The 21,284-nt window shown below is 39.8% G+C and overlaps 1 protein-coding gene across 6 annotated transcripts in view; it reads right to left on the reverse strand.

Annotated features, from left to right (window-relative positions):
• Nucleotides 1-21,284, reverse strand: part of CREBBP (CREB binding protein) — a 93,610-nt gene that overhangs the window by 14,053 nt on the left and 58,273 nt on the right. For 4 of the 6 annotated variants that reach the window (XM_065030832.1, XM_065030834.1, XM_065030830.1 and 1 more), the window contains 11 exons: nucleotides 20,565-20,753; nucleotides 18,706-19,125; nucleotides 17,898-18,077; nucleotides 17,482-17,668; nucleotides 12,804-12,922; nucleotides 12,437-12,676; nucleotides 11,849-11,937; nucleotides 6,339-6,419; nucleotides 5,529-5,585; nucleotides 4,197-4,274; nucleotides 3,642-3,709 (listed from right to left, as the gene is read on the reverse strand). In XM_065030832.1, coding sequence (XP_064886904.1) covers nucleotides 3,642-3,709; nucleotides 4,197-4,274; nucleotides 5,529-5,585; nucleotides 6,339-6,419; nucleotides 11,849-11,937; nucleotides 12,437-12,676; nucleotides 12,804-12,922; nucleotides 17,482-17,668; nucleotides 17,898-18,077; nucleotides 18,706-19,125; nucleotides 20,565-20,753 — 1,708 coding nt within the window. The remainder of the gene's footprint in view (nucleotides 1-3,641; nucleotides 3,710-4,196; nucleotides 4,275-5,528; nucleotides 5,586-6,338; nucleotides 6,420-11,848; nucleotides 11,938-12,436; nucleotides 12,677-12,803; nucleotides 12,923-17,481; nucleotides 17,669-17,897; nucleotides 18,078-18,705; nucleotides 19,126-20,564; nucleotides 20,754-21,284) is intronic. The other 2 variants (XM_065030831.1, XM_065030835.1) reach the window with 2 other exon arrangements.

A 21,284-nucleotide genomic window follows, 5' to 3' on the forward strand; every position in this document is an offset into this window, starting at 1 on the left:
ATGACATCATTTTATAGATCTGGCTCAATGCCACACCTTTTCAAGCAAAGCAAAGCAAATCAACAGAAATGAAAGCCTTTTGACTTCAACGGAGATTTCATTGCTTTTTCTTTTCAAGAGAGCTTTTAGATTGCACAGTTACAGTAATCTGCACATAAAGCTTAAATAGTTCTTGCCCAGCGATAGAGGTCTTTAAAAGTTCAAGTCCACATATTGTCCAGATCCCCCCTCTTGGTCTTTACATTGACAACGAACTTTTTTGGGGATAGCTGGGTTTGTAGTATTACAGGATGTGACGGTTTTCAAATAAATCCACAACAAATTACAGAAATTAAGATGAAGATTTTGGTTTAAATTAAGAAAACAGAAGGAGCACACTGTTTTGACTTTAAGATTTATGACTATTTATCTTATCCCGCTGTATTTATTTTACCAACTCTTATTTCTACTTCATTTTTATGGTCAATCTGCTACCTTTTCCAAAGTGATATTGCAGTCTACAGATGTTCGTTTTGCTAAAATGCATTTAATTTTTAGCTCTCCAATGCTTCCTTTTCCAGTTGTTATTTGGCTACTGACACAAGGCTGTTGGTTCTTCCTCCTGAATACCGAGCCTGCATACAGAATGCTGCACTGAAATATCTATACTAAAAATTATTCTAGGTTCCAAGAATGGGGGAAAAAAAGCCACTAAGGAAGATGTCACTTTCTAAAGGTTTTATGTACTTGGAATTCTATTTTACAATCAGCTTACGCAAACTGTCAAACATGGCAATCTTGTTTTACATCTTTTACTCTTTCTCATTCTCCAGTGAGATTCTGCGGTTATAGCAGCACAACACAGTCCAGTTATCATTTACTTGGGAGCCAATAATTAAATGGAAAGGCAGGTTAAAGTAAAAATACACTATGCCCTTTACCAATTCCAATACACTGGCCCTTCTCAGTGTTTCCCAGCCCCATACAATATATTTGGCTTTCCATATATAAGAGAAGGGGGTTGATTTAAAAGGAAATTCAAATAATCTTAAAGAAAATTCATAAATGCTATCTGAAGAAATGATTTCGTTTTTACTCATTTCTCCAAAGACGAACAGGAAAAAAGGAAATGGCTCCGTTTCAGCTAATGACTTGGTCCATTTTTAGAAAGCCCTTTCAGTTAACTCCACTGTCTCGTTCTGTTTTCATTTTATCGTGTTTCCAATGCTAAGCAACCAAAGGATATCTGCTTCCTTCCTTATGCTGCAATACATTAAGACTTGAAAAACAAAAGAGAGACCAGATAAGAAGATAAAAGAAATTGCCACCATTAAGATTACTAGCACCGTAAGGAAAGGATCTAAAAGCTGCATGTTTTGATATATTACAATGTGCAAATTCTATCAGAAAGCAACCAGATTTTGGTTCTTGGACATCTCTAACGTATCTACTTTCAATAAAAGCTCAGGTCTCAATGAAAACTGCAGTGCAAACTTGAGAAAAGGCATCCAAACCGCTAACAACACAGAAGGTTTCGGGTCACTTGAGTACAGAGGTTTTGTTGCAGTAGCAATGACCAGACACGTGTTACTGGAGGAGTAATTGGACAGATAGGAACAAAGCCAGACTTCTGGCTCACTGCGACTTTTTGTCAGGAAGCTTCTTTGGGCGATTTCTTTGTCAGGATATCTTTGCCTTTGAACATCTCTGCATTAGCTACTGGTTAAAAGTAGTATTTGTAGACTTTATTACTAAGAAAAATACTTCAAAAGTTAGGAATTTCACAGCGTGATCCAGCTGTGCGCTGGTTTATAGGTTACATCTGGCATGTTATCAGTCACCTTTATGCAACTTACTTGTGATGTGGTCAGGATAACCAATTTTACTTAATATACATTAGGAATATGAATGTTACCGTAACAGCTGAGCAACAGCTTCCAGCTGAGGGACATGCTATCTCGGTTATTATCAGTTGCGCCAGCGTGCTTGAGAAAGTGTAGAAACACTGGTGGTAATTCAGTAAGTAAAGGTTTTTATGGGAAGGGAGGGGGAGAGGAGGGGAAACACATTAACAGTTTCAACTGTCATTGCTCATATTGGGTTTTAGGTCAGTAGTAAAAGCAAGGTGTTCCAAGTTCTCTTGTGTTTCCACTAGAGAACTGTTAAAGAAAACGGATCTCGAGAGCTGAGCCCACCAGTGGGTTACAGCTGGCAGCAGGGCCCATCATGGGAAAATGAAAACAAATGGCCAAACAGCAGGGAAAGGAGAAGGAGGAGACCAATGGAAAGGAAAAAAGCACCATTATTTCCCTGTCCAGACCCCCAAAGAACAGAATGGTTACCGTGATCTAAATGGCTGGTTACTCAAACTTTAAGGAATGTCACAGAACAACTACAGACATCCAGGAATCCATACTTATTTAAGCTAATTTACATCAATATATGCTATAAAGTCAGCATACAACAGAAATCTATTTTAAATGGTTATCTAAAACTACATTTTTATGTCATCATTTTATTAATGTTCTCTTACAATCTTAATCTGTCTTTAATGAGACTAATTTTAATGTTTTTAACAATACTACCTTGCATCAGGTTACTCCAGAGACCATTCTGAGTGCTGAAACCTAATATGTCTCATATATCATCATCTCCAGATTATCGCCCTTCAAATCTCTTATTATGCAATCCACCGCACACAAAGTTATCAAGAAGTTATATTTAACGCAAAAGCACTCCTTTATTATCGTTATTTGGAAGATTCAGGCTTGCAAAGTCACAGTATGACAAGGTAACGTGCCCAGGACTTCCATGGACCAAAGAACAAGTAATCAAGTGCACCTGCAAGTCCCAGTTGTTCAGGCGTCTGAATCACCTTCTTGGTTTCTACGCTCACTGTATTTTTCTACTTTATGCCACTGACACTGCATTTCCAATCACAGCTTCTACTGTTCCCCCCCGTTATTTTTATGAGTAAAACTTAAATTGTGTTCTCTGCTGTTAAATGTATTTAAAGAACACCTGTATAAGGACTACTAAGGACACTGAGACAACTTCACCTGACAAATTCTGGCACTTTCTTTAGTGCATATTTCAATGAGATTATGACAACAGTTAATTCCAAGAAAATCTGGACATGTAGTACAATTGGTTACTTATTCCAGCGGACAGTTCTTATACTACAGTCCACCCTAGAAGCAAAAAAAGCTCTTCAAATACATTAGTACTTGGCACCACCACAGTACACCTGAAATGCAGTACAACTTGTTACTACATGTTATTTGAAGGGCACAGAGGTGTCAGTAATTTACTACAGTTTCAACGCTACATGGAAACATGTCTAAATATAGCCAGTAAAGTGCACACAGCCTTATGTTTCTCCTGTTCTATTCCCCTACCTTTTATGTTTTTACATCTTAGAAGGGAGGCATATATGCCAAATACCTCAAGCAGCATCAAGACTGTCCACAAACACATGAAAAGCAGGTCTTTAGAACGTTAATTAAAATTCTGACAGCTACTAAAGTCTTGGGCTACACTACTGCCCATCTTGCGAATGTTCCTGTACTGTCTGTCTATCATGACAACAGAAAGTCACTATCAAAAAGCTATTAGAGGTGGCAGGGAGAAGATGAAGATAAAACAAGAAATATCAAACTCACTTTTAGCACTGAATTTGTTTTCTTTGCGTGTTCTACCAGTTTTCTTCAGACAATTATCACAGACAAACCTATTGAGAAAAAAAATTGCCAAACATTTAGCATACAACCATTATTGACTCGCTTAAGCCCAATGTTTGAACAACAATTTAAATGTCAGAGTACAATATTTTTCTGAGGATTTGAACAGCTTGTATCTCTCCATTATTGAGGGACTTAAAACCTTTATAAGTCTGTTTAATTCTGCCAAGCAGTTACACCTGCAGTTGTGTTCTGTAGTACACAAACCTACCTCCAACCAGCTTCCATTGTTTAGTGGTTAGAAAGAAACCACAGAAAGCTGTGTACATGAATAAGTTGGTTTCATGCATATTTTCATCTGAATATACTGAAGTGAGACCCCAAACATCAAAAAACCTATTTTACTTAGAAACTCTTTGTCCTTATGTACTCAGTTCTTAAAAGGGAGTGACTGGATATGAAAAGGCAGAAATTCTTAATTATGTAAACAACGTTGGTCTTATTATACAAGGGGTAAAAAACTAACAAACATCTTACCCTGAAGGCCAGATAATATCATAATGTAATACACAAATCTGGTGCATCTTCCGACCACACTCTTTGCAGTCAACAAACCTGGGAAGAAAACACAGCAGCCAATTACTTCTGTTGTCAGACAAGTAATTTTCCAGAATTTGGCAAGAAAGACAAGACTTTCCAACCCTCTGCTAAGACCTGCATCAACTTCAGCAAGCCCAGTTCACGTGTCAGCTCTAAAAAATACTCATTAGAATAGCTTCAAGTATACATCTACCGATCCTGCGTGCAAATAATATGTATATTACAAAAGCTATAATGTGTACTAGTTTAAAAATGTGAAAAGGGCTGTCATGAACAATTTTTTCTGGTTCTTTTCTATCCTTTTCTAAGCAGAGTTCTGAGTTTTCCCAGCTTCACAGAATTCTGCTCAACAATAACTCCACAGATTTAATTTTCAATTGTTGCAAGAACCACAAGCTGACTAAATGGTTGCTCAACTCACTGTAAACGTAAAAACTAGTCATTTGTGAATCACTGTGCCAAGGAAACATGTATTAGCTTGTCTTTGCCTGCATGGGTCTGCTGTAGTTGTCTTTTTTGGGGGTGTGTGTCCACATACTATGTCAAAATTTCCTTTTTTAATGGGAAAACTGTTACAGGTTTTCCCTCTTGAGACTGCAACATTGGTTATGAAGTCAAATGCATCAGGGTGTATCTCAGCAGTCTACCTCTAAAGGTTGGGGGGAGTAGCTCTGTTTAGTATTTGCAAAGGTAAGAAAAGGAATCAAAATGTATTATGTATCAAACTGCCAGAGAACAAAGCAGCAGCACGATAAAGACTTGTTTAGTTAGTTAAGGACAGTAGGAAAAGCAGCACAGCGCTACCAAAGAAATATTCAACTTGGCTTTTACTGAACTTCCCGAGGGCAGTGAACACAAGGGAGGAGGACGGCTCTGCCACCGGGCCAAGCACCCGGGTGAAGAATAAAACGTGTTTTAGAAGTCTGGCTAAACCAGGGGAGGAAAATGCAGAACTCCCCCACTGGCATTCAGGGCCTGGCATGACAGGCTCTGACCGACGGGAGCCACCTTCAGCCTCACAGAACACACCTCAGGAATTACCCAAATGCTCAGAACTGCCATTAAAACAGGCTCACATTTTCCTCTCGGCCATCAATGGCAGACATCAGGTTTGTATGTTGTGCTATGAACTTTAGAGGAGGATTCAGCAGTCTGGGCAGAGATGGGAGGAAAAGAAGACTCTATTGACTGCCTCATTCCTGAAGTGCTGGCTAAAGGACGAGCAGAAGTGATCACATTGTTTTAAGAAAATAACAGTCTGGTACTTACGGCTCTGGATCTAGTGTATCATTTTTCTTCTTTTCAAACTGATCCTTAGAGATGGTTCTAGAGACAAAGAGTTAATATAAAAACTCAGTAGTACCTTTATAGCAACAGGCTGAGAAAATATCATGCTTTTCTGAGCTGCAGCAAATGAACAAATCTCAAGCCAGAAAAAAGTGTATCAGTATTTATTCTCTATTCAGAGAAAGCAATTCAGCTCATTTTGAGCTACAGAAAATATTTTTCTCATTTCACTTTCTGTGTAAATTAAAAGCAACATAAGAGATACCCAAGTATACACATAAATTTAAAATCATAAAGAACGAGAGAAGCTATTGTCAATAAATCAGCCACCTTCCAAAACAGCTCATATTCCTCAAATCTTAGAACACATGATTTTCTTATCAGGTTAAAGAAGAGGCACTGGTTTCATAAACAAAAGCTGTGCTTCAGAAGGCGAGATTCAGGATTAGCCGAAGTCTTTAATTTGAAAAGGTAATGGATTGGTGACATTTATCGACACAGCTTCCAGCTCGCCCCCTCCAGCCACATTATTGTGTTTGCCACCCCCTGCAACTAGTCCAGGGGCAGCTCTCGAGTGGCCTAACTGACACAAGTGACATTGTTGGGCAGAATAACACACCCAACACAGTAACAACTGTTCATATTCCGTTACTGTAAAAGTCTCCTATTAGTGACAAAGCAGGCACTTCCTCAAACACCACCACCGGCCACAGGTTTTTACTATCAAACCGGGACTACACATCACCCCCACTATGTGAAATGTCGGCATGCGGAAGAAAGAAAGCGACTTACGTTTGAGGCTGGGAAGGGTCATCACCCAGGGTGACATTCTCCCCCTGGATTTCAGTGAAACACTTCTCACAGAAGTGATACCTGTCAGCAAGAAGGCCATATTTGGGTGAACTGGTCCAGCACAACATACAGCCACCCAAGCACGGAGCCACCAACCAGAGCAGGGCAGATCACCACGACGAAAGGGGGGACGTTGTTGGTTGATAGATGGGTCAGTGTGGACAATGAGGAGGAACAGAGGGAGGGGAGGGCAGGATTAGAGAACAGGGGAGGGAACAAACAGCACAGACGTAAGAGGTAAGACGCAAACACCAAGACAACACAGAGCAGAAAGCCAAGGCAAAGCACAGATTAGCATTCGGTCTCATTTTATACATTGCTAACAAGTCGTCGGGCGTCAAATTCAAAATTTAGGGAGGATTAATGAAGCAGCTACCAAGCGCTACGTTTGTATAGATTTCAAATTTAAGAATTTGGATTTGATTTGCATTATTAAGGAAAAAATGCTCTTTGATTCCAGGCTTGAGACTGATCCAAGTTTACTTTGGGTAATAAAAAAAAAAGCCTGTCAAAAAGCTTTAAGAACACATTTATTAAAGACTTAAATAATTAGAAAATATGCTGAAGGCATTTACTGATTGTCAGTAAAAATTATAAAAGCAGAAACACTTGGTATTGAAAAAAAATCTATAAAAAATTAAATTCAGAAGTTCATTGACTATAAGATTAAATGTGACCAATTGCTCAGCTAATATTATTTAATATAAATGAAACCAAATCCATACTCTAGACAAACATTTAACATAAATGCAATTATGGGTCAGAGTTTCCAGCCATTTATCTATATAAGTACAATATATGTATATATGTGAACAACATTAAATTGTACATACATACAATATATTTATCAAGTACATTAGAGATTAGAGATGGTGGAATTAAGCTTTACAAATTGCATGAGGCTAGGTACAATTTCTGGTCACCAGACCAAGAGCCAATCCAAGCTATACTCAGCAAAACCAGTACTGCAGTTTAACAAACCAAGCTGAGTAAATTGGAATATAACTCTATGAAAATACAATCTGCATTTGAAAAAAAATAAAATGAAAATTACACAGATTTTCAGGGCACTTTTTTGGTGTTTTTTGTTTGTTCGTTTCTTTCTGATGAACTGGAACCAAAGTTGTCAGGGGCATTAAAAAAAAAGAGGCTAAATGTTTGGAAAGGATATGAATTCACACATGAACAAAGGTAACAAAGAGAGGCCACAGCTGTAAAATGCAGGAAGGCCACAAAGGATCATCAAAATAAAGGAGCTTTATGGAGGATCAAGAGTGAGAGAATATAAGCAGCAACGGCAGCACAGTAAAACGCAGTTTTAGTACTCAAACACTAGAACCATCAGAATGGTAAGTTTAAAAGGCATCAAATGAGACTCAATGTCACAAAGAACCAAAAACTTAAGGGATGGAGATTAATAAATATGGCAGCTTGCCCCTTCTTACACATACTGATACACTTAAACTACTGTAATCCAGGTGACAGATATCCAAGGCTGCGCTTTCCTGGAGACAACAAAAGCCGTTTACAGGCACTTATTGAAACGTGAGGATCAGAATTTCCTCCTGCGACACACACCGGCCCTCACGTCACCACTACACGTTTACTAAATGCTTGTGCAACTCAGTGTAAGCAGGAGGGAGTGGGTCCTTCAGCAGCACCCGGTGGGTTGTTAAAGCCATTCTACGGAGCCAGTGTCCTCCCGGGCTGCAGCCAGGGCAGAGCCACCTCGGCAGAGCCACCTCGGCAGAGCCACAGGAGCCCCAAAACTTCTGAACCTCCACCAGCTGGCTCGGGCTTCCAGAGCTGCTCTGCCAGCCAAGAGCTGCTGACACGCAGCAGCACCCTGCGCACTCCCCGTACCGCGGGACTCATACAAAGAGCAAAAAGGGCTATTTTCTTCTATAGTGCACACTGACACATCTACATCACCCTCTGACCAGCTGCCACGCTGACAGCACCCACGTGAGCTAAAATGCCACGTGTGCCCTGCCCAGGGGCTTCCCAGCCCACCCTGAGTTCAACTGTCAGTGTCTTCTGGGTCAGCTCAACCAGGATTAAACACATCACCCGTCCAAGAAAAAACAAGGCTTTTGCTGCTGATAATACAACAGGACAAGGCCAAGGAAAAAAAATGTATTCTGTTAATTTATAATCACTGGTAATGATAAAGATATTATGGTTATTACAGAGTGATAATACAAGAGAACTTCAGGACAGGATACTGACACTGCACATCTCGTTTGCACTGACCTCACTTGCCCCTAAAGTGGCACAGTTATTGGCTAATACTTCTTAAAAAACCCCCACAAAAATAAAACAAAAAGAAAATCCCCAACAACCCATAAAACATTCAGAATTTGCTTTAAGTTTTTCTTCAATTAAAAAAAAACCCACTAGTTATTTTCCTTACTAAAAGGTTGCTCATTTTAAGAGCCAGACTGGAAAGAACTGGCACACAGGAGGACCCAAACACAGGAGGGTGTAGCAAGAAAAATTCATGGTCCATGGATTCAATGAATACTTTGCTAAATTTAAACAATCCCAGAAAGTTTAATTCTGACCCGTTTTCAAAATAATTTCTGGGCTTTCAAAGCACTCACGAAACTGAGTAACAAGGCCGCCTTCGATACTGGATTTAAGCTGCAGGCAGAAATGTGCCCAGCTCCACCGGCACAGGTTCTGCACCCTCTGCCCCCGGCTCGGCAGTGGGTTGAGCACGAGCTCCAGCCAGCCCTGGGTCTGCAGGGGAGCGCTGGATTTCACATAAGGCAGAACCGAAGCCTAATGCCATAGCAAGAGTCAAGCCTTAATCCATGATATTAACATGAGGAAATGAAGACTGAAATACAGTGAAAATGAATCACCTACAGATCATGAACGTTCGTCCATAAAATAATCAGGGTGAAACAACAGCTGTAACTTATTGTGAGTATGGACCCTCAGGAATGGAGACTTGCTTGTAATTCACTGACTTTTACATGTCACTACAAATATTCAACAAAACCCATAGCAAGCATACAAAATTTTAGTTATAACGGTCATAGAAAATCCAAAGAATGTACTTAGTGCAACACATCAAAAATGAAAAGCTTTTCAAATGCAGACTGTTCAGGTGACTGATTCCTGTTTATCAAAGACTAACATTACGGTTCAACACCAAAGTCCAGAAAATGCTCAATCTCTGCATTAACAGGTGAATTTCCAACTGTAACTAAGTGTATTCAAAGGGAATTCTGAGTTAGTAGTTGGATGTCTGTACTGGTATGAAATACCCATCAGTTTTCTCAACTGGATATTCACACATGAAGTATATTTTCTGAACACTTACTTTAACCTAAACTTCTGCTTTATTATGGAAGCCAAACAGTTCCACACCAAATAATTAACTTTAAATCACTGAACTGCAGTGCCACAGTTCATTCACTCAACAGTGTCTAAATATTCTTAGCTGTAATTTAGTTATACAATATGCTGGACTTCAAGTGCATCCAATTTTGTCTGTTCCATAAACGGCTGAAGTCAAGAACATTTGCCCAATTAAAGATATGCTGGAACTACAGAATTTGTTTTTCACTAATTTGCTGCTTGGTTAAGAAAAATCTAAGATTTGAAGATCATTGTCACGGGAAACAGTCAACTTGACTGTTTTAGAGCACTACAGCTGATGAATAAGGGCTTTCTATGATCTGACAGTCTAAATGCACACTTAAAAATAAGGTGATTGATCTTTAGAAGTATTTTGTTAAGCAACCCAACCCCCCCAAAATCATTCATTGCTTGATTTAGTTGACCTGAAATTGAAAACCTCAAAAACTGTCCCCAACTCAAAGCCACCCCAAATCCCAACCTTTTCCCAAGGCACCTGGATAAACAGATACCAACACCTAGTTTTGTTCTGCTATGGGCACACTGACACTCGGAAAAATCACCTCCCTTTTATTACTGCTCTTTTAGATTAAACTCAGTGTAAAGGGGCTATCACATTTATAACAAGTAGGAACACAATATTTCAATTTCCTGAGTCCAGAGGAACCCACAGCCCCATCGACCCTGTACTTCTTGCCAGCAACCAACATTGCCTTCCATCGAGCAGTCCATATGATTTAATACTAACTTAAATAGGAAAGGGATAACTGAAAGAAAAATGACCCCTTCTTCAATTATTTTAGAAGTTCCTATTCTTTTCAACATAGTACTACCTGGATGCAGAATATGAAATGTATTTGAAATTGTACCATATAGAGTTGATATTTAAGGGCTATTTTTTCCTCACTTCCAGTACTCAACTAGTGTCTCTTTAAATGCATTTTAATTGCTTTATTTCTCTTCAGACTGACTTTTTCCCAGAACTCACAGTGGCTGTATAAAACCTTCTATGAGAGCTCCTGAATCTACACTCCTCTGTGGCAATACCACCTTCCTCATAGGGACCCAACAGACAACGTGAGACGACACGTTTCTGTGACCCCGCTGTGCTGAGGGGGTCGCACCAGCCCCCCTCCATCTTACACCCCGTCTGGTGACCGAGGGATCGTCCTGAGACGAAACGCAAGCACTGACTGTCTGAATTAGTTCTGTAACTTCACTTAGACGACAGCCCTGGTGCACTTCAAAGTTGGCAAGACTTATAGACTGCCAAGGCTCTGGAAAGCAATTCATAACTGTTTGAAACAGGGAAAAGGAAGTTTGTAAGTTTGTGTCTTAGCCGGTTTTTTTGAGGGGGGGGTAGGGGGTGGATGAGGAGCGAGCAACGAATCTAAGAAACCAAACCCAAAGCCAAGTTCTAAGTTTACTTTGTTAGTATAACACTGCTGATTTAAACATTAAATGGAAAATTAATATTACAACATCTGTTTAATAATAATACTAACACCAAATCATAATATTAATTAAAAAAAGTAACAGAAGCTATTGTTTTCATAGCTTCTCACAGAGTCTGGGTGGTTTTCAATGCTAATTCAAAGTTAATTTAAACAGAATTAAGTCCTAACTAGAAAGACATAAAGTATTTCAATCGATCACTGTACCCTTTGTTTTGCAAATTCTGACACTAATTAGCAAACAAACCAGTGTATTTTTACAGTTCTCCCAGAACAAGGCAACATGATTTCCCAGGGCCTTTCTGCAGTTCTGTTCTTCTCCCTGCAGCAAGCCCAGCTACTCATTTTATTTTATGGAAAACACGGACAATTTCACTTCCACTGAAGCGGTGTGTGGTGCAGACGAGCTCATAGCAAGTGCTTAAGTATTGTGTGTATCAAGCTGCAGTACAGGAAACTAAGTGCTCACCAGCAAAATGACAGCATGCAAAGATATGAAAATAACATTTTCCTGACTTAGCTGACAAAGGAAAGAGTAAGTTAACAATCCTCCTTCTCCATATGTGCAGAGAACTCAAAGGATCTCACTTCCTGAATAAGGAAAAAAAAGCAAAGTCAGGCACTTACCTATTCTGGTAACTGTAGTAGGCAGCATCACGAGGAATTGTGCACAACTGCTTGCCGTAGCAGCACAAGGTCTGTGGAGAAAACTCATACTGCAAAACAATAGTGAGAAAAGAAGCTTCAAAATGTAACCTTAGGTTAATCAAGCATCTATTGGGCAATCCTGACACTTAATTGATATCACAGAATATTGTTAGGTTTATCACACTTTTCCAAGCTCCTGTAAATATATTTGCACAGTCCTCTTATTTTAATTAAAATTAACTATATAAGCTAAATAGTTGACCTTTAAACTGCCTACTTTTTTTTGCACTGGACATGGAAAACAAGCAAAACATTTTACTATTGCTTCTGACCAAAAAAAAGGTGTTCTCTGAAGGAGAAAAATACAACAATAATAACGGAATAGCAGCAAGAAGGATGCTATCTACCTTTTTTAGCTCTTAGTGTGCTTACAATAAAGTAAAACTTTTAGCAATTTTTTCAGTGTTTCATTAAAAAAACCCCAAGAATTATACAAAGCTAATGCTTTATCCAATTAAGCAAGCTAAGCTCTTTAGAAGAATGCAGCTCCATCCCTGGAATACATACCTTGCGCCCACAACAGTAGCCAAGTGATTGCATAACAGGATCAATTTCTTGTTCAAACACCTCCGCGAGTTTAGTGCAAAACTTATAGACCCTGGAAGTCTTGCGATTGTAAAGCCAGGCATTGTTAAACATCAGCCAAACATCGTCCACATACTGCCAGGGTTCTTGGTACTGCCCAGTATCCAATTTACGCTTAATGGTTGAAAGATCCATAGGATTCTTCACAATGTCGAAGTAATCCTTCAAACACACACAAAACCCTTCATTTTTAAGATGTCCAATGTTCACAATATGTGCAACCGAATAAACAAAATGTTTATACGAGCAAAGACAAAATACAAAAACATTTTTCCTAATGCCCACTCACCGGAATCCCTAGAAGTTGGGGATCCACGGGCTGTCTGAAAGGTAGAGACTCTGGGTCCTGCCGGTACAAAGCTTCAAGGGTCGGCATGAGAGCCTGGCGCAGCTCCTCAGGCTTGAAAACTGTTAATGAAAGTCAGAAAGGTCAGAAAATCATCTTCCACGTTTCCTAACCTCCTGACTCTCCTAAAAAAATAAAGAACTATGTTAACACAAAATTCTTAAGAGGGATTTCCTGATCTGCGTAGCTCATCGGAGGCAAAACTTACAGTCAAGAGGCTCTTGCACAGCCTGTGCGTTGACTAAATCACAGTAGGTGATATTCCCAGAATAAGGAGATAGGAACAACTGTAGCCCATAAGGATACATATTGTAGCGCTTAGAAAAAAAACAAACCCAAACTGTATCTAGAACCAAATTAATTCAATTGCTTCAACACAGACGAAGCTTAGCTCTTCAGAGAAGAGACTAAGCATATTTTCCTCTCCTGCCCTTCTAACCTTGTTTGCTAATTCCAAGCCAAGATTCTTCTAGCAAAACACACCATAGTGGACAGGCCCAAAGAGCCAGAGAGGAACCAGATGTCCCAATAGTTGGCACAGGAGTTTTTTGGCCATAGCACACAAACAGTCCTGGTCTGATGGGACTGTTAATTCATTTTGAAAGTGTTAATACTTCCAGATTTATATGCATCATTACAACCACTTGGCAACAGTGGCATGGCAACAGCCATGCTTCTTTCAATAGTGGATGACAAGGACAAGAAAGGCAATGCGCTTTCTGAAAAATAATGATAACTTGGAGAGCTTTTTGAACATCTCAGCAGTGTAATTACACTTATTTCCTTAGGAACAGTCTTCAAATAGGGAAGAACGCCTATTATTGAGAAAAAAAGACAACTAAAGGAAAGTAAGATGGCATCTAATATTTATCTACCTGGCTGAAACGAGAGTGGTACCAATAAAAGAGAGCAATTAGGAGTTCTGTTGAAAGCACTCAAATCAACAGGGCTACAGTGACCCCTTCAAGGCTGTTCATTGCCTTTGTCACTCAAATGGTATTTTGGTAAGATGTAAATTGCTCTTTGTGAATTTGAGTTAAAAATCTATATATATATTTTTTTTTTAATTCCCCTTTTTCTCGTGGGTCATATTTCTGAGAGGACGTTCTCTCATCTCAACTAGATTCACCGAAATATTACACACAAAAATACAGCATGTTTGTTGTTACAACAACAGATGCAACTTGACAATCATTTCAGCTGTTCCAACAATCTCAGTCCCGATAAAATGGCAATTCTCTTCCACATTTATTGATACCAAATCTGCATGCACTTTCCTGTGAAAGGAATCCTACCACGTACTCTCAAAGTTTTATAAACAACTACTGAATTATATTATGGAATTCTGAAAAACAGAAGGAAATATTAAATTCCATTCATGACAAGACGAATTCTCTATTGTTTGTGAGCCATCTTGCTCTGGCTCAGGTAGTTCATAACCTGATAATCCGAATTATTTCATTTAATTAAATTTAAATGTCAAAGAGCACCTTTTAATAATCTATTCTGGCCATCTGCTTGATATTGCTTTCAGAATTTTCCCTGTACCAACGCCTATAACAACATACCACTAACCTAGAGTACTTTTCAAAATAAACCAAATCTTAATTGAAACCCAAACTACAGAGACTCAGAACAACTTCTGCCATGTTCCTTAAAGCCTCATTATCTTTGCTGATAAGGTTTACAACCTGCTGTCATTTTGAAATTTGAAAAAATAAAATAAAAATCCAGTTATTTCAATTTATGACTTCACCTACAAACATAAAGAAAGGTTGCCTTCATCTTTAGCAGTAAAAAAGCTGCTCTGCCTCTAAGGAATACGACTAATAACAGAACATTTGATCTCCCTGTACACGGATTTTACAAAAAAGTTTGTTTTCCCTCCTCCCCTCTCCCCCTTTTCCAAAATTAAATGCTCGCAGTTCTCCTCTGCTGGCTACAAGATCTTTGTAAGAACCTGGCATCTAGTTGTCCCATTTTGTCTTGCATGCGTGGGTGGTAAAAAGAAAATGGGATCTTTGCCTGAATCTTGATGATGTAGTATCTGACAGAGAAGAATATATTGCTACCTTTTTCACCTTTTAAAATTGTATTGTTTTTAAACAGAGGAAATCCTGCTTATGATTACTAAAGAGAAAATTCATATATGAAGATGAAGACATCTTCAAAACAATAAGGACAATACACCTGATTACCCTGCCCCCAAACCAAGCCCCTGCTGGTTCTGCATTATTATGTCTTGTAAGGATGGGAAGAAATTGGTAAGGCAGCCATCTACAGCAAGGAGACAGGAGCTACCCAACTGAGTACTGTACTGTTTCTTTTGAGAAGACTGCAAGGGAAGAGGCCAGGAACCAAAACCCTTCCTTTCTTGCTTACATTAGATTTGCAGAAAAAAAGCACAACAAAGTGAAACCCTGAATTTGAAGGGTTTGGTTGCCTGCATTCATGAAGGCAAAACCTTGATGAGGAAGAAAAGCTTGCTGAAGGAGCGTGTCTGCAATTCTCCAAAAAAGCCAAGCTACAAAAATCCAAGTGTAAGTGAATTGGGCAGACCAGTAGCCCACCAGGATTATCCTGGGCTATTCTCCAGCCCGTCCCTGTTTCTCATCACTGAAGTCAGGTTACAGTCTGGTTATACAAGGTGAGCAGCCAGGCAATGGTGTTCAGTACACCTGGGCGGTGGTACAAACTGGTAAGATTCCAACTCCAGAACATAAGCCATGGGGTGCCCAGAAAACATTCCTTTAGGTTCCAGATGAATCTTTTCAGACATTAAGGTACCAGGCTACAACTTTTAAAGTTATCTATGACACTTCCAGGCACGAGCCTTCCCCTTAGCAGCAGCTGCACGGATCTGCTACGTCCCAGGTTACTGGGGCTGCGCCTCAGAAATCTGGCCACACAGGAAGGAAGAAAAGTTTCCATTACTTTTGCAACCCCTGAAAAACTCCAGATGAGTCTCATAAGTAGTTTTAAAATATCACATAACCCGTAAGCACACTTCACAGTATTTGCTCTCAAATACCTCTTGGTTTATTTAGCATTTTAATACAAATGCTCTATTACAGCTGGACAAACTACTTGGTGAGAAAATGTCACCGTATGAAATTGTGTATATGGTTTCACCTGCCAATTCTGCACACGTATTATACTGTATGGTTACTTAGTGACAGTATTTCCAAGATAAAATTGTGTTACTAAATGAGGTATGGAAAATAGGTAGTAATCCAGACTGAATCAGAAGGACAGTGCAGCTCTTCCATGGACTAATTCTGCAAGAACCTTCCTCTTTCAATCACTTGCCTCGATTTACTTCCAAGTACACTTCTAACAAGCAACAATGATTCTTTCCACAGGGAATATAACTGGTTTCTAAACACTAATATGCTTTCCACTCCCTATGTTACATTTTGCTCAAAACAGGCTCTGCCAGTTCCGCAGCACATCTCATTTGGTTGGCCCACAGTGCTACAAACTGAACATACAATCTACAGGAAAACGTGTTTCATAGCATTTTATTATAAAAAGATTATGTTTAGTAATTAAATCCAAAGCATATATAAGAGATCAAGATTCAGTCTGCACAAACTTTAAAACTTTATGACTTCTTGATCACATTCTGGAAAGCACGCAACTGAAATGCTCTCCTCATGTAGTTATACACGGTTTCCTTTGCAAGGGAAGAAGAAAAAAGTAAAGAAATGGACCATCACTTTCCTTTTTTTGACATTTGCAGCATGTTGAAACATTAGTTTTGATCAAAACCTAAATACTAACAAGAAAAAACATCATCTCAAAAACCAGTATGGTAAGAGACAGGGATCTCTATATAGCTTAGGTTTTTGAGTCAAAAAACTGACCACAAAGCTTGCGCTACAAATGGAGTAATTTCTTCTTGCCTGTTTCCTTTAAGAATCTAATTCATTTATTTCTTACTAACTCAAGGCATGCAACCATTTATATAAGTCTATTCAAGATCTGTAATGCCATCACATTTCCTTCTGGAAAAATACATAATACAGACACAGCCACATCTAAATCTATGCTAACACTGTAGATCAATTTAAGAGAGTAGTGCCCCAACTATTTCTGAAAAGAAAGCTTTCAAATGAACGCTACACTGAAAACCATACAGGGCTTCAAAGTTAAAGCCAATTGCAGCAGTCCAGCCTTGGAAGAACAGAGATCCAGCAGAGTTCAAGCACCTGATTCTTGAAGTGAATACTAAAACTCAGGATGAAGGCAGTTGTGTGCAGCCTCTGGCAGAAGAGCAAAGCAATGGATATCCTCAGTTACTGAGAGCACTACCTACGCTAAGCTCTTGGCCAAGATGTACAGGGAGAGACTGATGTATATAATTTCTCCAGCAACTGCTGCCTTACTGCCTTGGTCCTTCTGGACAGAAACTGGAAGCTGTGAGACACTGCTGGGATCAAGACCACAATGATATGCTTTTCTCACCTGCGATTCATATAACATTAAAGGAACGCTACATTCAAAAATAAATTACACCAAGTATGGACCTCCTAGAACTCCATGTGCTGGATCTGAGACCATGAAAAAAAGTGCTACTAAAATAAAGTACAGAAGAAAAACTCAGTTTTCACACACGTACTTTTTTTGCGTGGCTGAGATGGCGATGTGGATTGTGAAGTGGTTCCATTAGTGCTGTTCTCCTCTTCCTCTTTAGCATCTACTTTTATTTCAGGCTTCTTTTCTTCTATTTCCATTGGCTCCTGTTTCAGTTCTGTTCCATCTGTTTCTTCTTTTGTTTGTGAAGACCCTTGTAAATCCTCCTCCACCTTAAGAAAGGATGCAACGAGATGTACTATTACATCTATGACCCAAACTTTGGTCATCAAAATATTAGTTTGAGATTGTCAAAGCACTCTCCATCCATGGCTTTCCTCAGGAGAGTTACTTTCCAGTAACTACCCTCCTCTCGCCCCTTAGCTCACCAATTCAGACACATCATTAAGTGCTTTTATAGCTATCACTGCTTTCAGTTAAGCTGTATAGAATCTCATTTACCTCAGTCTTAGCTTCCACTTGTGTCTCACTAGTCTCTGGCTCAGTTTCTTCAGTTTTAACTTCTGATTTGCTTTCTAGCATTGGTGCATCTGGTCCTAGTTGCTGGGAATTCGTATCAGCACTAGCAACTGAGGCAGGGGTGGGGACCCTGTTATCAATACTAGCTGCTGCCTGGGATAGCTGTTGTAAAAACAGTACAAAAGAAAGACACTGCATATATAGAAATACTTTCCTTTACTAAAAATGAACAGCACAAAAGAGACATGAGATGATATTCTAAAACAGTGCAGAACATGGATACAGGAGCTCACTGTAGCCAAGTTTTCATATAACACATTTCATAACTCTGCTTTACAGAGGAGAAGCCAAGGAAGAATTCTGCCCCAAAGACGCTTCTCTTACAGAGAAAACACCTGCCCAGTACAACACTGTACATTCCTTGACATGTGCATTCATCCTGACTAAAGCTTAAAAGAAAAAATTTATGCAAATTTCACGATCAAAAAAGACCAGTTCTGGTCAAGGCCACGGGTATTAGGCCTGTTACACCTCATCTTTCTGCACACTGCTGCCATTTTTACTTTGAGCAGCTCCAAGTCATTCCATACACCCCCCCTCCTTCAAACAATGCTGAGAAGCATCTGAACACACACATTTTTACATTATCTCTATAATGAACCCTTTGGTCTGAAGTAGAAGCCACTATTGACAACTATGGGCTCTATACATTCACGGCACGGTGCTATATATAGGGAGAACTCTTGTGGAATGCCACTACACAAGAAAAATGCAACTAGCTGGTACTTACTGGAGTGCCGGGTGGCTGCGCTTGCACAGATGTTGGCTGCTGCTGAGACGGCTGCGGGGTTGGCACAGACTGGGGCTGAACAGGGGTCTGAGGCTGAGGCGTGACTTGAGCCTGTGCCGCAGTCTGCCCCGTGGGCGTGCTTTGTGTCTGCGTCGCGTTCGGAACGGAACCCGGTGTCGGAGTTGGTGTTTGTCCCGACGATGAGACGGGTGTTGATGGCTGAGTGGGTGCTGCTGGCTGAGGAGGAGTCATTCCAGTTGGCGTTTGGTGCTGAATAGGTGGCATCCCAGCAGCAGTGGACACGGGAGGTGTAGTCTGATGTAGAGGTGGCTGGGTCACTGGTGGACATGGCAACTGCCCGCTCTGCGGTCCCAGCATGTTCATGGAGTTGGGAAGAGCAGCACTGGGAACCTGCCCCTGCTAAAGAGACAGATTCTCTTACAGACACGTGGATCCCAAAACTCTGGGAATCACATCTATCCTTAAAATCAGTGCACTAAAGTCTCCTTTTAAAATATACTGTAAGTCTAAACATGAGATCAGCTATAAAGAAGTGCTGCTCTTGCAAATGATGATGCTCTGATTTCTCCAAATATTTTCACCAGCTCTTAGTCAAAGACTGCGCTCCCAGATGTGCCATGCACTTTTTTAAACGTTAATTCTACTGGCACAGAGAGGGAATCCTCACGATCTCAGAGCAACACAGAAAGCCACAGGCAGACAATCTAAATCATGCCATTAGCTGGGCAAAGGTCACACTCTGCATACAAAATGGTTTCAAGCAAATACACATTTTATGCCAGGACTCTAGAGCAGCCCTGCTTCAGATAACAGTTTAATACATTTAATGCCTCCCTCATTGCACGGTGCCAGACTTAAGGGTGCTTTGCTTTCTTTTTCTAATTAGACTACTCCAGTTGCTTAGGTAAATTGTGGATCTGTTTTTCAGAGCAGCAACAACGAAGTATTCTGGATGTGCACAGACTTTTAAACTACATATTTTACCAACAATTGTATCAGGTAACTAGTGATAAAAAGAATTCTCTATTCTCAGATGTATCTTTTACTCCTAGAAATCTAAATCAACTAATAGTTTCTTGCAGGTGAGGTTTCACACTTAAAACATGCTTCTATATTGCCTGTACATAGTCAGTTTTAGTGAAATACGTGCATTAGGAAAAAAATAGTCACCACAAAGGTGGTCAAACAACTGAGCCAGGGCCCAAAAAACTGCAGATGCTCTGTCCTGAACACACTCCAAACTTGACCTGACGGAGCTCTTTGTAGCCTGATACAAGTTATCTCTCATTTGAAGAGGGGCTGGACTGAAGAACTTTGGAGGTCCCAACTAACCTAAATTACTTGGACTCTGAGTTAAAAAACAAGCCTCTCCCTGCGGAGAAGCACATACCTTGGCATCATAAGCACAGCTGCTACTTCACTGACTATTACTGTAACAGAAAAAAACCCAATTTTCTCTTCTGAAGTAGAGGTTAAAACAAACTTTAAAAGATCTTCCCCAAACACTTTATTATAATTCTTGATTTAAAGTTACCTTTAGGCCCACAAAAAGACAAAAGCATATGCCATAAATGTCCCATAAACTAACTTCTGATATGCCCCCTAAAAAACCTCATCAGCATGCAGTTTTTTTTGGAACTTAAATTAGGAATTACAGGGCATTGCCCCCATATATAAATCAGCTATGGAAGAGCTTATGAAGAGGGGAGGATCCCCAGAAGTCAGGGGTGACTGCAATAAAGGGTGGATATAGAAATATGAGTAAGCAAACATACATAAATAAATCAGAACAAAACAATTAAGAATAAATAACTCAAGTACTAGAAAATACATCTTACCTGTGCCACCCCGGCCTGGGCTGTTGTCTGACCCATGCCTACGTTGTTCACATTCATGGCCCCACTGGATGCTGGGAACTGGTTCTGGGGCAGGAACTGGTTCTGGGTAGGAGCCTGACCCATCATGTTGTTGCCATGAGCTCCCATCATGTTCTGTGGCTGAGGCATTCGGGAAGGAGACATTGCCATCTAAAAATTAACACCCAAATTAAAGATATTGCCATTTAGTATAATGTAGGAAAACAAAGGAAAACACGCTCCATATAACCAACACAAAGATAGGTCAAAACAACAAAAAGAAAACTGGTAAACCAAATGGAAGCAGACAAATACATACAACTTCGGCATTTGTTCCACAGTATTCATGAGGAAGTTATTTTTAAACAAGTAATTTTCAAAACTCTACTACAAGTGTTAGAAAACTGAAAATACTTTTGTTTTTCTAAAGAATAAAAATATGTTTTCATGCAGGAATAAAGACAGTATATATACTGCAAAGACAGTTTCTGGAAGAACTCTGCTCTTCCGAGGACTGTTGGAGATTACCGCAGCTCTGGCATCTGCCTCTCTAAAGATGTGAAACACCACCACTAACAACCCCACCAAAACAGAACACCATATGTAAATATTGAAAACAAGCACCTCAATATAAGCCTGACAGGCTTGGTACGTTCCCATGAAATTATCCTACAATTTACAGTACTAGTCTATGACGTGGCC

The sequence above is a fragment of the Columba livia genome, chromosome 15, assembly GCF_036013475.1.
Source record: "Columba livia isolate bColLiv1 breed racing homer chromosome 15, bColLiv1.pat.W.v2, whole genome shotgun sequence".
NCBI classification, from domain to species: Eukaryota; Metazoa; Chordata; class Aves; order Columbiformes; family Columbidae; genus Columba; species Columba livia.